Genomic DNA, 16757 nt, shown 5'->3' with positions numbered 1-16757 from the left:
GTAAACAAAAACCATTGGTTGACTCGCCGTGCTGCTTTGAGCATGATAGTTTCATCTGACTTTCATTCAGGAAACTAGGCAAATATAGCTGTTCGCGCCATTCCCTGGTTCATTTTGAACACACGTCATCAAGTGTTGTCTCGCTAGCTGTGTCTCCTTTCGTAAGGCTGCGTCCTTGTGTCCTCCAGAGGTATCATCCTTTAAAGGATTACGATTACGATATGTCCTTCGTAGAACATACTGGCAGAAAAGGAACCAGGAAGTACCACATATGATAACACATTGCACTCGCACGACTGTCAAAATAATTAAAATGATGTCAACATGATTTAAGAAGTAAAAAGTGTTACTTTCTACCCTAAACAGTGCCAAAATTAAATATTACAAATGTTACCTTACTGTTTTACAGCGCTTAAAATCACTATACACATTTGACTGCTTTGATTAAAAAACGTGACACAAATTGTAAAATGTTAACATTTAAACACAACATATTTAATGAATGTGAAGCTGTTGCTGTTTATTAAAAATAACAGACGTTGGCCAACGTAAAGAATTGTGGGTTATCTGTAGGAACAAATTTGGTTGAAAGTAAGTCCCATTAGAAGGGTATATCCTGTGTGTCTCGCCTGCTTTTATGAAACGAGACAATACACAAAAATCTGCAAAGGTTCAGCATGTCATTCATTCAAAGTAGCCTTCACGTAGAACAAAAGGCACCGCAAAACAACACATAAAAAGTGCTCTTGTAGCTGACCAGTGTGTTATTGTATGTAGTGGATGATGGTCCGGGTACAGTATTTTAAAGAAAACAACAGCATGATAGGATCAAAACACCTATTACAACCATTTTAAGCTCAAATTGCATTTACAGAAACATATAGTACATAATCATGAGTAATACTGTTCATGACAAAACATGCTATGCATAAGTTTTCCCTGTTGGGTTGATGACAAGGCAACATACCAACAGTACATAATAAGGCCATTGAACATTTGGCTTTCGCTTCTCACATGTGCATCTGTAAAGCACCAAGCTTCTTAATAAAGTAAAGGTTATTTTTATTTTCAGGTTTTCTTTTTAACATCTCTTTGTTTTTTAAAAGAACATTTCCAAGATTGTTATTCTTTTGACAAGTGGTCTGTGGAACTTACAAAAATGTAGGTAATGTTGAAGAGAGCTTGATGCGTTTGAGTTGATGCATCCATATTAAATAAAAAATAATTTACTATTAATTTACAAAACAGTGAATGGAGTGTACACTACCTGAACAGCATAGAATTTTACACTGTGCATCCTTGTCCTATATACTGATTTACATATGTACAATTACAGATTGTAAATATTTATTATTAAAAATATATATTCTGACTTTATATTCTAACTTTCTGATAATGAGATGTACTGTAAGAATATGTTTGTTGCGCTGTTTACAGATCTTGTGTAAAGCAGGCAATGGAGAACCTTACATTCACAAACAGCATTCTGCTGGTGGAGGGACTGAAAGTTACACCTCAGTCTTCTTATCCTGTTTTCATCCTTCTACTGTTGGCTTACGTCTTTGCAACAATATCAAACATTGGACTTATATTTCTGATCTCAACAGAGAAAAAGCTACATGATCCTATGCACTTTCTCTTCTGTAATCTTCCACTGAATGATATATTAGGAACTACTGTCATTTTACCACGATTGCTGAAGGATATTTTTACAGAATCCTCCGAGCGTTATATCACGTATGTCGAGTGTGTTATTCAAGCCTATTTTGTGCACATATTTGTAGCGGCAAGCCACTATGTTCTGATTATAATGGCATTTGACAGATATGTGGCTATATGTAATCCACTGCGATACACAGCTATAATGACAAATAAAATGGTGCTTAAACTATCAGCATCTGCTTGGGGGTTGTCAATATTTTTAGTGTCTGTTATGTTAGGCCTCACATTACGTCTGTCTCGCTGCAGATATAAAATTGAAAATCCTTTCTGTGATAATGCCTCACTGTTTAAACTGTCCTGTGAAAATGTGTCTGTCAATAATGTGTTTGGAATCATTTACACAGCAGTTGTACTCAGTCTTTCAGTGATGTGTATATTGATAACATACATGAGAATTGCAACTGTGTGCATTACCAGCAAAAACAAAGCGCTTAACAGTAAAGCTATAACAACATGTAGTACTCATTTAGCTGTTTATTTAATCATGTTCATATGTGGAGCCACTTTTATATTTCTTCATCGTTTTCCAGAATACTCGGACAGCAGGAAACTAGCTAGTATCATGTTTCACGTTGTACCATCAGGATTAAATCCTTTAGTGTATGGTTTACAAACCAAAGAAATAAAAGATAAGGTTGTAACATTTTGGTGTAGAAAAAAATGGAATTCGTGATATTGTGTATTTTCCCAAAAAACTCATATGATTTTAACATTTTACAAAACCGGTTTTTATCACTGTAAAAGTGTTTGAATCTAGCTGAAAACTAAATTGATGTAATTCTGTTTAAATTTCCTTTTTGTTTCATTTATTCATCTACGCAGGGTTTTCTCCATTATGTGAAAATGTCAGATGTCTTGATTTCAGCATGTCTCCGTTCTTGTTAAGATTTCTTCAAGTACTGTATTTGACTACAACCTCATGTGCACCTAATCACAATTGTCCAAGCAATAGTATAAAGATTTATATAAAATATACTGGGTTTTGTAAAGATTTATGTAATGTAAAATAAGCCCATATAAAGTGTATTCAAAGGAACTATGATTGTATATGCTATGTACAGTAGATTGTAAAAATTACCAAATAAGCCATATAAAACCATAAATATAAAGAAGGCCCAGAGGGTGTGGTCAATTGTTTATGTGGTTGTATCCACATTCTACAAATGAACAATGCTAAATAATCAGTTACTTGCTTATAAACATAATGTTTGCTTTTCCTCATTGCCATTTTTTTTGATGGTTCAGCTGTTATGCACATATATAATCACCAACTGCATTCAGATTTAATTCAAGACATTTAAGACATGACAAAAACTACTGGAACAAGAAGATGTACTCTTGTAGCTGACTGCCTATGGAGGACCAGAAGAGTCTTGTGTAAAGTAATAAAGCATTTCATTGTTTATTAACTAATTCTACAATAAAATAAGCATTAATCCATTTGTTTTTAACATCATTTTTAGTTATTGTTTTAATGGGCAATAAAAAGCGTGATTGTAAAAATAATTAATAAATTAAATATTAATCCAACAATAAATACTTCAAATTAAAAACAACAAAAACACGAAATAAAACATCATTTTAAAGCCAGTTATGAATTCTTTCATAAATTGTGGAATGTCAAAATCTATTTGAAAATGCGATTGAAAAAGAGGAATAAATTATTGGATTTACAAATTAAACTAGGAATATAAATTTTAATCCATCATTTAAAGGAGTATTTCTTTTACTATTTGCATTTCCATTTCCCCGCTGCCTTTCCTTTTCCGATTTGCTATTCGATTAGCTTAATCATTTAGCTTTTCCTTTTAACCTCTCTATTTAGCATTTCCCTGACACTTTGGGGCCTTGCATTGCTAAAACGAGGTTAAACAATGCAAATTATCCATGGAGAAAGACATGTTACAAGCTCTCTGATTGGCTAGTTCCTTGCACGTCATGTTCAAAGGTATGTCAGATGAGCAATGGAGAAGAGAGGATAGCCTGTTGTTCACTTCTTGTTTAACCAGCGAGTTATCAGCGCCTGCTTATTATCTAACAGAAATCGTAGAAAATGAAACTTATTGTTAGAACAGGTTAGAAGATTCATACTGCATGTGAAAGCAGCAGTGCTGCGGTCATTTTGGCGCCGAGTCAATTTATGATGCGATGTTTACGCGCAGTTAATGTGACATAAGTTACGGTGCTTATGGCCAAAATGCTTATGGATTCACATGAAATGTAACAGTTTTACCATTAAAGCATGTAACTGATGTCAGTTGTGTTTTAATCCGCCAATATTTACTTTTTTTATGAAACCACAAACACACACCACGGTGTGTACTATATGTGCATATTGTAGATATGCAAGACTCTTCTGGTCCTCCATAACTAGCATGATATGTAGTGTAATTGATGCAGCTCTACTATGTACAGTATACTTTAATATTTACATTTAGTTATTTCGCAGACACTTTTATCCACAGTGACTTACAGACGAGGGATACAATGAAAGCAATTTGAACAACATCCATAATATATCCTTTTAAAGCCATACTTAAAGCGTCTTTTAAATCAATTTAGAGCAGTATTAGGCAAAAATCGCAAAAAATAATCAAGATCAGTTCTGTTCATGACAACGTGCTATGCCTCTGTAAACGGAACGCACCACACCTGCACCAGGCGGGCTTCGAGCCGGGTCGATTCGGCATGGGAGTCGGGCGCTCTAGCGAGGAGGCTAAAGACCGCAGTCTCTAGTGTCTGTCGCTAGAGAGTCCTTGAGTTCGGGAAGTGAGGTTTACATACTGCACAGCTCTACACTAGCTTGCCTCCGTTACACCCCTATATTTCCATTTGTAATGACAAGGTCACAGACATACAAATAAACAACACAGTAAATGTCAACATTACAATTTCATATGTGCATCTGAAAAGCAACTAGGTTGATAATTGACTGAAACAAAAGTTTTCTGCTTTTATAAAAAAAATTCTGCTTAAGGCATACAAAAGTTTGAGCAACATTGTTTTTCTTTGTGTCAACAGTGTGGAATTTGAAAAACTCACTTACATCTAGATAATGTCCAAAGATGGCAAAAGTACAAACATCATTTCCTTAAGTGCAAATACTCATATTTAAAAGGACTCTGGTAAAAGTTGAAGTACTGACTAAACTTGTTTACTTAAGAAAAAGTAAAGAAGTATGGTGTATAAAATGTACTTAATTAAAAAGTAGCCAACTAACTGTTTTAGAGTCACGTTCGTAACGGGACCTCACAACTGAACTACCATTATGTAGAACACAATCATTAAAAAGACTGAAGGAAAAAAACATTTGCCACCATCCTAGACCCCTTGTCAATGGAAACAACTTAAAGTTATGATGTAAGATATAAGAACGTAAGAATACTGTCAATAATTCTTTTCTTGAGAATAAAACAGGGGTGACCGTGCCTTCTCAGTAGCTGCTCCCAGACTATGCTACCTCATCCGTTTCTGCTTTAAAATCAAAGTTAAAACCTTTGAACTGGCATTTGGTAATTTAGTTTTTTATTGTTTTTAACAATACATAGCTGCTGGTGTCATTTGTATATTTATACACATGTCTATTTATATATACAGTCGTGGCCAAAAGTTTTGAGAATTACATAAATATTGGAAATTGGAATAGTTGCTGCTTAAGTTTTTATAATAGCAATTTGCATATACTCCAGAATGTTATGAAGAGTGATCAGATGAATTGCGTAGTCCTTCTTTGCCATGAAAATGAACTTAATCCCCAAAAAACCTTTCCACTGCATTTCATTGCTGTCATTAAAGGACCTGCTGAGATCATTTCAGTAATCATCTTGTTAACTCAGTTGAGAATGTTGACAAGCACAAGGCTGGAGATGTCAGGCTGATTGGGTTAGAATGGCAGACTTGACATGTAAAAAGGAGGGTGATGCTTGAAATCATTGTTCTTCCATTGTTAACCATGGTGACCTGCAAAGAAACGCACAGTGAGGCGAAGACGTTTGGAAGATGGCCTATTGTCAAGAAGGGCAGCAAAGAAGCCACTTCTCTCCAAAAAAACATCAGGGACAGATTGATCTTCTGCAGAAAGTATAGTGAATGGACTGCTGAGGACTGGGGCAAAGTCATATTCTCCGATGAAGCCCCTTTCCGATTGTTTGGGGCATCTGGAAAAAGGCTTGTCCGGAGAAGAAAAGGTGAGCGCTACCATCAGTCCTGTGTCATGACAACAGTAAAGCATCCTAACACCATCATGTGGGGTTGCTTCTCATCCAAGGAAGTGGGCTCACTCACAATTCTGCCCAAAAACACAGCCATGAATAAAGAATGGTACCAAAACACCCTCCAACAGCAACTTCTTCCAACAATCCAACAACAGTTTGGTGGAGAACAATGCATTTTCCAGCACGATGGAGAACCGTGCCATAAGGCAAAAGTGATAACTAAGTGGCTCGGGGACCAGAATGTTGAAATTTTGGGTCCATGGCCTGGAAACTCCCCAGATCTTAATCCCATTGAGAACTTGTGGTCAATCCTCAAGAGGCAGGTGGACAAACAAAAACCCACTAATTCTGATAAACTCCAAGAAGTTATTATGAAAGAATGGGCTGCTATGAGTCAGGATTTGGCCCAGAAGTTGATTGAGAGCATGCCCAGTCGAATTGCAGAGGTCCTGAAAAAGAAGGGCCAACACTGCAAATACTGACTCTTTGCATAAATGTCATGTAATTGAAGATAAAAGCCTTTGAAACGTATGAATTGCTTGAAATTATATTTCAGTACATCACAGAAACAACTGAAACAAAGATCTAAAAGCAGTTTAGCAGCAAACTTTTTGAAAACGAATATTTATGTAATTCTCAAAACTTTTGGCCACGACTGTATATATATATATATATATATATATATATATATACACAGACGTGCTCAAATTTGTTGGTACCCCTCCACAAAAAATAACTCTGAAATAACTTGAAACATACAAAATGAATTGGCATTCATCACTGTTTATTCCATATTTAATAGAAATCAGACTTTTGCTTTTTATTTCAACATACTATTCCATTGAAAATGTCATGGTCAAAAATGATGAGACCCCTAACCTAATATTTTGTTGCACAACCTTTAGAGTCAATCACTGCAAGCAAACGTTTTCTGTAGCTCTCAATGAGACTTCTGCACCTGTTCATAGGTGGTTTGGCCCACTCTTCCTGAGTAAACTGCTCCAGCTGTCTCAGGTTTAATGGGTGCCCTCTTCAGACTGCAAGTTTCAGCTCTTTCCATAGATGTTCGATAGGATTCAGATCAGGACTCATAGAAGGCCACTTCAGAATTGTCAAATGTTTTGTTCTTATACATTCTTGGGTTGTTTAAGCTGTGTTTGTTGGGTCATTATCTTGTTGGACGACCCATGACCAGTGACTGAGACAGAGCTTTCTGACACTGGGCAGTACGTTTCGTGCAAGAATCCCTTGATTGTCTTGAGGTTTCATTGTGCCCTGCATAGATTCAAGGCACTGGCTCTGTCTGTGTTTGTCTGTGTGCTCAGATAGATTAACGCATCTGCACGAGTAATATCTATTAACGAATGATGGTCGGGCAGTGAAACGTGACTGCCTGCAACACGAGAAGCAATGTGCTGTCGAGTATAATGCTGATTTTATTCTATGCCTGTTGTACTTAGCATCTACAGCACCATGCCAAAGTCCGTTTATCGAAAGTCATGCCACTCGGCGGCTTTTCAGACAGCTATTTACGTCAAGAGTGCCACCAAGCAGCTACTTAGCATGCATTTATTCCAATTTATTGTAAATCTTACATTTTTCAGTACACCTGGAATTTGTACAAAATGATTTTTGCTTACAGATAATAAAATAACTCAAGTAAAATAAAGAGAATTTCAGTAAAATAATTTTTTTTCTTAAGTTTTTTCCGTTCCTGTCACAAAAGCATAAAAGAATGAAAAAACATTTTAATGTGTAGAAGCCATCAGAACCAAAAACCGTGGCTTAAAAAACAAAGTTCGTATTGAACCGTGGGTGAGCCGTATTTGTACATTCGCCAAAAAATAAATTGTGGAGTAAGTTCTGATACCAGAAAAATCTACGTAAGAACAGTGACGAAGTATTTGTAAATCATTACTTCCCATCTTTGGTAACGTCTCAGCTCCGCGCTAATGTCTTACAACCAGCTGCTACCTCAGAATCTACATTGTGCTATTAATGAAGCCCAGTAGTTTACCCCGCGGGAGCCAAAAGAGAGCTTTAGTACATTAGTACAGTTTAGGAACTGACATGATGTAACAGCGGTTTCTGCTTAGCCATCAAATTCACGTGTATTGCGCTGCCCCCGGGGAAGTTTATACAGTGGAAGTATTTACAACAATGATAACAGACAATTGTGCTTATCAACCACATGGGAGAACCGCAAGCAAAAGTACTCTAATGTTGCTTTAAAAAATCTATGACTTTAGCAACTTATATGAGAAACATGAGTACTTGCTCTCACTATATCAAATTACAGTTCAGTATAGAATGTGTAATTTAACCTTAAGAAAAAAATGACCTGACAAATGCTACAAAAATGAAATGACTGTGTCATTATGTACAATGCATTTTTACACTTTTACTCTATTTGAACATCATTGTTTCTTTATTAACTTGTCTTGTTCAGTTTGACTAAAAGCAAATTACTCTTGGACAACCACTAAATAAATCAGTTTAGTTGAAGTTGTATTTTTGATTAACCACATAAAATAGAACAAAATTGTAAAACACATTAAAATAGTAATTTAAAATAACTTGAACAGCCTTGTTAAACATTTGGTTTAACACAAAAACTATTTAACAGAATGGAATGTTAAAAAGTGTCCAAAATAGTATCTGCATACACTATAGCTTCAGCTGAAAGAAACATTGGACAACCTTTAAAAAAGTACTTAAATTTGTTACAGCCAATATTGTAACTTTTTCTAAATTTACAATTAATATGTTGCATGTTCTTTTAACTTAAGTGCAGTTATTGCTGTACATAAGACATTGCTCACATTGTTAGGTAAACAGGTGAGGGCCCAAAAGCAGATGCAAATAATTCTGCCACTAGACCTTAAAAGACATGACATGAATCATGGCAGAGTCTCATGTTTTGTGTAGAGAAAGACTTGGCAATGCCTGTTTTGACATGTCATGCACTCTCTCTAGTCTAGTCTTTGTCCCCGCCTCCTCGATTTCCTCATTATTGCTTGTTAAGGATTTCATGCCCTTCACCTGTTCCCTCTTGATATGATCCCTTTACAATGCCCCTGTGTTTTCTGTCATGTGCGGGTTCATTTTGATTTTTATCGTTAGTTCCTGTGCCTTATAGTGATGCACAGAGCGAGGCATCTTGAAACAATTAAACAGTTGAATCAAATGTGCCGTATCGTGTCGAGGCTTCGAAACATTCCGACTCCCGTCTCCACGGTGACACATATTGGTCATTTGCGCCTGTTGCTCTAAGACACTTATATATCAACAGCTTAGACAGTCTGTATGTTCGTGAGATATGTTTGATTGAGTGTTTGGGGGAGTGATTAGTGTTCCCGGCTGGCGCGCTGTGGTCGCAGGTTGGAATCTTGGTTAAAGCGTTGACACATCATTCAAACTAGTGTTTCTTTATAATGTTTTTTTTATTTGGAGTTTTTAAGAAAAACCGATGTTTTGGATACCCCTTATGCCCACCCAATAAATGAAGGTGGTAGGAGTGCATGTGTTTCAACATTGATAAGTGTTATGATTAACCATCACACACCTCAAAAAGGCTGTTTTCAAAAAGAGTCTCATATGCTACAATTGTCCTTTGACATTTTACCGCACACATCTTTTATGTTGGATAATTTGGCATTTGAAATAGAGTATATATATATATATTAATTTATATATATGTATATATAAAACACAGCATATGGCTCTGTTTGTTAGGTAAAATTTGGCTAGATTTCACATTAAGTGATACTTATTCCGAGATGATCACTGTCCATAGATCACTACATACATGGTAATTTTTGTATTTCTTGATTTACAAAAAATTAGTTATAGACAGACACTGGTTTATGAGTTAACTTTCAAATCAACATCCCCTAGTGGTGAAATGTCGTCAAGTTTTTAAACGTTTCGAAACCGTAATGACGTAAATTCACGTGATTTAGCCAGTGTGATATGCGCATCGAAGCACTGATTCGATACAAAAGATTTGATACGGGTTTCGAAGCTTCATGAAGCCTATTTCGAAAGTGCCCATTACTAGTGCCTCTTCAAGTTAAGTCATCTGTAGGTAATGTCAAATGTTAACTTTAGTCTTGTTTTAATGTAGTTATTCTTAGTCCTGTCTTGTCATGTTATTATATTCCCCTGTTTAGTTATACCCCCTCGCAGGTTTTTGGTTTTGTCACTGTTATTATTAAACGTCTTCTTACCTGCTGTCTGCGCCTGCGTCCTCAATCCCGAATATGTGAGCAGATTGTGTGAAGTTGGGCATTTCTAATGGTTTTCTTATCAAGCGAGGTAATCCCCAAGTAAACGCCAATAGCACAACAGGTACATCTGGAGTTTGTTTTAAGGTAAATAACACACTCGTGTAAGGACCTTTGTTCACAAACCAAACAATGACACCAAATGAAAACCAAAATAGAAAGAGTTTAATTGTATTGGAGAAATCTTAAGCTTTTCTTTGTAAAAGAAGGTGAAAGGCAATATGTGTTAATCAAGAACCGTACTGCTTATGGTCACAAGTGTACAAGTATTCCCTTATGGGACAGTGACAAGGTCATATATAGATATACATATAAACGACACATTTAAAGACAAGGGCCAACAAACTTCAGAGAAGAGCATGTCCTATTGCTTAACTAAAGCAGTACAAGGAGGATATTAAAGTGAGGCGCAATTCAGCTTTAAGAATAAAAACTGTGTACTGATGATAAAGTGCTTCTATAAACTGTATGTCATGTTTTAAGTCTGATTTTGTTGATTTTAAAATGCAAGCAATGTATATACTCTTGATATTCATTCAAACCAGGAACAAAACAAGGACAGAGAAGGATGTTGTTATTATATTATATATTATCACTATTATGTCATATTTACCATAAATTGTTTGCATTACATAAATAACTGTATAATCCATATTGTAAAGGAAGTGACATGTCTTGCTTTTACTTTGTTTGCAGGTTTTTTTGTAAAGCAGCTGATGGACAACCTGACATTCAGACACAGCATTCTCTTGGTGGAGGGACTGAAACTCTCACGTCAATCCTCTTATCCTGTTTTCATTGCGATTTTAGGGGCTTACGTCTTTGCAACAATATCTAATATTGCACTTATAATTTTGATTTCAACAGAGAAGAAGCTACGTCAACCTATGCACCTTCTGTATTGTAATCTTCCAGTGAATGATATATTAGGAACCACTGTCATTTTACCACGATTGCTGCACGATATTTTAAAGGATGAATCAGAGCGTCATATCACATATGTCGAGTGTGTTATTCAAGCCTATTTTGTGCACATATTTGTTGCCGCATGCCATTATGTGCTGATGATCATGGCTTTTGACAGATATGTGGCTATATGTAATCCATTACAATACACAGCTATAATGACCAATAAAATGGTGCTTAAACTATCAGCATCAGCGTGGGGGTTTGCAATAGTTATGGTCTCTATTATGTTAGGCCTTACTCTGCGTCTGTCTCACTGCAGATATAAAATTGAAAACCCTTTCTGTGACAATGCATCACTGTTTAAACTGTCCTGTGAAAATGTTGCCATTAATAATGTCTTTGGAGTTATTTATAGTGCTGTTATGGCCTGTGTGTCAATATTGTATATATTTCTTACATATATCAAGATTGCCGCTGTGTGCATAAAAAGCAAAAACAAAGCACTCAACAGCAAAGCCATCAAAACATGTAGTACTCATTTAGCTGTTTATTTAATCATGTACACATGTGGAGCCACTTTTATATTTCTTCATCGTTTTCCTGAATACTCGGACAGCAGGAAACTAGCTAGTATCATGTTGCACATTGTACCTCCAGGATTGAATCCTTTAGTGTATGGTTTACAAACCAAAGAAATTAAACAAAAGATTGCTAAAATTTGGGGTAGAAAAAATGGAAACTCTTGATTTTGTTATATAACTGTTCCTATCTTAAAGAGTTATAAAATGGCAATAATATATTATAATGTATTATCAAAATAAAAAACATGATTATACATTTTTTTAAAACATGTTGGGGTGATTTAGCCTTAACTTAAATTTTAGAGGTGTCTTGACTGAAAACAACTTGTACTGACATGTATTAAAGGGGTCATATGGTGCGAATACGTGTTATTCTGTGTCTTTGGTGTGCCATAAGTTGCCCATGCATGTATTAGACACGTAAAATTGCTAAAATTAAAGTTGAAACAAAGGATGCATTCTATCTAAAAGCGAATGCAAACCCAGAACTGCCTGAAACGCCTGGTTAACTGTAAGTATTGATCACATGTGTGTGCTTAAAGTTTGGTTCTAGCAGTCACACATGTTCATACGTTTACATAGACACAGAAATGGGGCTGTATCTGACAGAATGTAAGACTTAAGCATTTATACAGGCTATCAAGTATTGTGCCTGAAAATCTATTATATTTTATATATATATATATATATATATGATGTTGTAATACTTGTGCTGTCCATTATAGGTCAAAGTAGGGAATTTTCATCTAGTGATGTGAATCTCGGATCATTTTATTGACTTCGATCTTGAATGTCGTTAATCAAAATAAACGGATCTTTTTCATTTCGGCATAATATAAATAAAAATGAAATGTATGTTAATATAGCCCAGTGATAAAGTTATGATACTTAGTCGTCATCTCTGCATTGGACGCGCAATATGCACGTTTCATACGTAATATTTTGAGAACATTTGTTTTCTATTTGAACTGGTTTCATTATTTTACAGCACAAAACGTTATATTGATATTGTGAGTGTATACAAAAAAAATGTAGACGGTTATACGATAAGAATGTTGAAATTCTTGTCAGTATGACCGAAAATGTTTTAAAGATATTTTTAAGTAGAAGTGATCGCACCGGCGCGTCCATCAGCCTGTCATGCAGTACATGCGAGCTGCTGCTGAGCTTCCACACGCAGTCCACACCAACACTTGAAAATACGCACATTTAATATAGACATTAGCCTACATCAAATATAGAGAAGCCCCTTCTTTTTAAAATGCCCCCCCGACATTAAAATTCGGGCTACGCCACTGTTATAGCCAATTCCCCAAGAAAACAACCAAATTATGAAAAACATAAACGATTAATTCATTATAGTAATCGTTTTATTACATTGACTATAAATAAATTACTTTCTTATCAGTTCTTGTGGTTCTTGAAATATCGGATGAAATTTGACGCTGTGGTTGTCGTGTCAGACATTCTTGCGTTGCATACTCTGCATCTGGCAAATCTTTTTTCTAAGTTCAAAGTCCTTGTAGCCGAACTTGACTATTGGCGCGGTTTGAGTTGTGCAGCGTTAAAGGCACAGGCGCTAATTAGTGCTACTGAGTCACAATGATTATTTTTAAGACGAATTGTATTACTTTATTTTACTTTAGGTCATTGTCGAGTCTTCCACTTTAAGTCAAGACAAGTCTCAAGTCACTTGCTCTCAAGTCCAAGTCAAGTTAAAGCTCCAGTATGTAATAATTTTGTAATAAAATTTCAGAAAATAACTTGCACAGTGTGATATATTTCCTTCAGTTGTGTACTTACAATATTTCAAAAGTCTCTAAAGATTTTTTATTTCAGAGAAATTCCGATTTTAAATAACTGGACGTCCCGGAAAAGAAATGTCGCCTCTCAGTGACGCAATGTCCGCTCTATACTTTGTTCCGGTGTAGACCAGAATATCACATGGTCAAATGCGGAAGTGGTTGTTATGGATCACGATTACTCTTTGGCGAGTAGAAAGTATACAATGTGGGAATACATGTATATATTTCAAACCAGTCTTTCATGGCTAAGGAGAGAGAAAGAGACATTCTTTTAGAAGAATTTGAGGTTCTCAGTCCCTATAGGGGCTATATGGCTTTTCTCACTTTGGTGAAGGGCCCTGTCCTCCCCCAAGAAACCCCTTTGAAGTCCAGAGGAAAGTATTGGAAACTGTCCTGGTCCTTGATGAAGGTGTTAAGATGGGGCAGTTGGACCAGACTCACTGGCACCTAGTAGAGGCCCTGGTGATAGCCTGTGGGGTTTTGTGATTCCAAATGGTAACATTTGATCCTATACTTTCTATAATATAATAACAACATCCTTCTCTGTCCTTGTTTTGTTCCTGGTTTGAATGAATATCAAGAGTATATACATTGCTTGCATTTCTCTCCTTAGCCATGAAAGACTGGTTTGAAATATATACATGTATTCCCATTTAATAGATCATTTTTCATAAAAAGATATTTTTTGCTGTGGTCAGTTACTCACAAGTGTGGTCTAGCAATACCAGGTGGTATTTTGTTCAAATGTTGAATGACTTTTGTATAATTTCACTCTGAAGATATATTGCACATAGTTACTTCCGACCCCATCAGTAGGGAGGAAAGTAACACACAGGTGGGTCAAAAGTAACACACTTTTTGACTAGGTTTTTTGTGTTACTCTGGTTTTTATGTTTTATTTAGGACTTTGTACATATGTAACTGCAAACACCCTATGTCTTCACCCTATGTAACAAGTGTTGCCCTGACATATAAACTCGATATAATTTTATAATGAAATATTCTGACAAGGCAAACATCAGGATGTTTTACAGCAATGAATCACCTGTAAATTTCATCATAGCTGTGACACATGAAACTAGAAACACAACTTGTAAAAAAAGCTCAGCTTCAGAAATGTACATTCCGTGCAGTAAGGTCAAAGCTTGGAATGCAAATGTAGTCAAGGCTCTGAGTAAATCGCTGTGTTACTATCGTCCCGCATTACGTTTGTCCCTGGGTACTTTCATTTGTTTTAGATGTAATGCGATGTGTTTAGAATATTTAAAGGACAATACTGGGTTTTTAGGATGATCTATTGACAGAAATGCAATATAATATACAAAACCTTTTCTTCAGAGGTGTATAAAGGCCTTACATAATGAACCATTATGTTTATAATACCTTAGAATTAGCTGTTTATATCTACATACAGAGCGGGCCTAAATTAATTGAATTTATGTGCGTTAACTCCACCTCTCCGCTGCGGTATAATGATGAAATGGATCGCGAGTGATCCGTGATCCGTACGGATCTGTACTCTACGGTTCGGAACGCATGTGACCCGTGGATTAAATGTATGTTTATTCATCATTGAGTAAGAGAGTAAAACGCGCTCTCTCTACAGTTTTAGCGCAAATGCTCTCTCTCTCTCTCTCTCTCTCTCCAGTATCTGGACGAGAACAATATTAAAGAAGTTTGAGATAAACAAAGTCGCTCAAAACTGCTCCGTCCCACAGCTAATATAAGAACAAAAACAACAACATATCTTGGTTCTAACAAACAGAAAAATAACTCACATACTGATCCGAATCAAAGCAACCTCATCGGGGGTCATTTTAAGAGGATCTTTCTCTGGACGGCAGCTGGGCGCAGAGGAATAGTGTCCCCTCGAGCCTTCTCACAGATCCCATCAGAGCTAACACGTTGGATGGGAGTCCTCTAGGATCTGGATTAGTCACTCATGCCACTGCTCCTTTGCGACTCTCAGTTTCACAACATCAGGAGATGACTACTTGGGAGATGACTACTGGGAGATCGGGAACTTCTGGCTTGAAAAATTGGCTTGAGGGGGCTTCACAATCATTTCAGGTGCTCATGGACCACAGAAACCAGGAATACATGAAGCAGGCTAAGCGATTGAATACTGGACAAGCAAGATGGTCATTATTCTTTAATTGTTTCCAGTTCATTCTTACCTATCGACACGGGTCCAAGAACTTGAAACCGGATGCTTTATCTCGAGTATACGCTCCTACGATTCGAGAGGATGCCAACATGCCCATTCTTCCCTGTGTAAAGATCGTGGCTCCTGTTTCATGGCAAGTTGAGGATACCGTCAGACGAGCCCAAGCCACTGAGCCAGGTCCGAACGGAGGTCCTACCAATCGGCTGTTTGTTCTAAAAGCTGAACGGCCCCAGGTTCTTCTATGGGGACATTCCTCACGCCTCACGTGCCATCCCGGCGCCAGCCGTACCCTGGAGTTAATTAGACAGAGCTTCTGGTGGCCCAGGATCGTGGATGATGTTAACACCTTCGTCAAGGCTTGTTCCGTCTGCAGTCAGAGCAAATCATCCCATCTACGCCCTCAAGGACATCTTCACCCGTTACCCATCCCTCACAGACCATGGTCACACATCTCGCTCGACTTCATGAATGTCAGTTTGGTTATGCTCCCCCATTGTTCCCGAATCAGGAAACCGATGCCGGTGTACCATCGGCCAGGAGATTCATAAGACGTTGTCGTCTCACGTGGAAGAGGGCTCGTCTCCATCTCCTACGTTCTTCACAACAGTACCAGCAACAGGCCAATAGACGTCGCCGTTTGGGTCCTACAAGGAAACTACCACTTAGAGGGGAGTCCCGCAAATTGTCACAGAGGTTCATCGGTCCATTCAAGATCTCCAGGAAGATCAACCCCATTACCTTCCGTTTGCAGTTACTCAGATCATTTAAAATGAATCCTACTTTTCACGTATCACTGCTAAAACCTGTTGTTTTTACTCATCTTGTTCCCGCAGACAGACCTCCTCCTCGGGTCATCGGGGGCCAGCCTGCATATACGCCTGCCGGATACTGGACTCTCGTCGTTGCCCTTAGTCCCTCGCGTTAAGTTTGTATGTTACTCCCCGTTCTTGATTACGGTGAGCTTAGTTTTCTCCTGTTGGTCTCGAGATACCCTTTTGTGGATTACCTTTTGTGAATGTACCTTTTTTAGATTTATCGTTTTGTGGATTATTTTTTAGATGGACTGTTGCTTT

The 16757-nt window shown here is 37.0% G+C and overlaps 2 protein-coding genes across 2 annotated transcripts; both read left to right on the top strand.

Annotated features, from left to right (window-relative positions):
- Window positions 1-1456: 1456 nt before the first annotated feature.
- On the top strand, window positions 1457-2395 carry LOC130407949 (olfactory receptor 146-like). Its single transcript, XM_056731310.1, has one exon. It carries the CDS (start codon window positions 1457-1459, stop codon window positions 2393-2395), a length of 939 nt encoding a protein of 312 aa, XP_056587288.1.
- Window positions 2396-10938: 8543 nt separating this feature from the next.
- Window positions 10939-11877, top strand: LOC130408017 (olfactory receptor 146-like). Its single transcript, XM_056731406.1, has one exon. The coding sequence runs from the start codon at window positions 10939-10941 to the stop codon at window positions 11875-11877; it is 939 nt and encodes a 312-aa protein (XP_056587384.1).
- Window positions 11878-16757: the final 4880 nt, after the last annotated feature.

The sequence above is a fragment of the Triplophysa dalaica genome, chromosome 19 (assembly GCF_015846415.1).
Source record: "Triplophysa dalaica isolate WHDGS20190420 chromosome 19, ASM1584641v1, whole genome shotgun sequence".
NCBI lineage: Eukaryota > Metazoa > Chordata > Actinopteri > Cypriniformes > Nemacheilidae > Triplophysa > Triplophysa dalaica.
The sequence above is the reverse complement of the archived record's forward strand: the minus strand, read 5'-3'. Positions and strand labels throughout refer to the sequence as shown.

Bases quoted from the DNA above. Each gene is read 5' to 3' on its own strand.
- LOC130407949 (XM_056731310.1), top strand. From the start codon at position 1,457: ATGGAGAACCTTACATTCACAAACAGCATTCTGCTGGTGGAGGGACTG.
- LOC130408017 (XM_056731406.1), top strand. From the start codon at position 10,939: ATGGACAACCTGACATTCAGACACAGCATTCTCTTGGTGGAGGGACTG.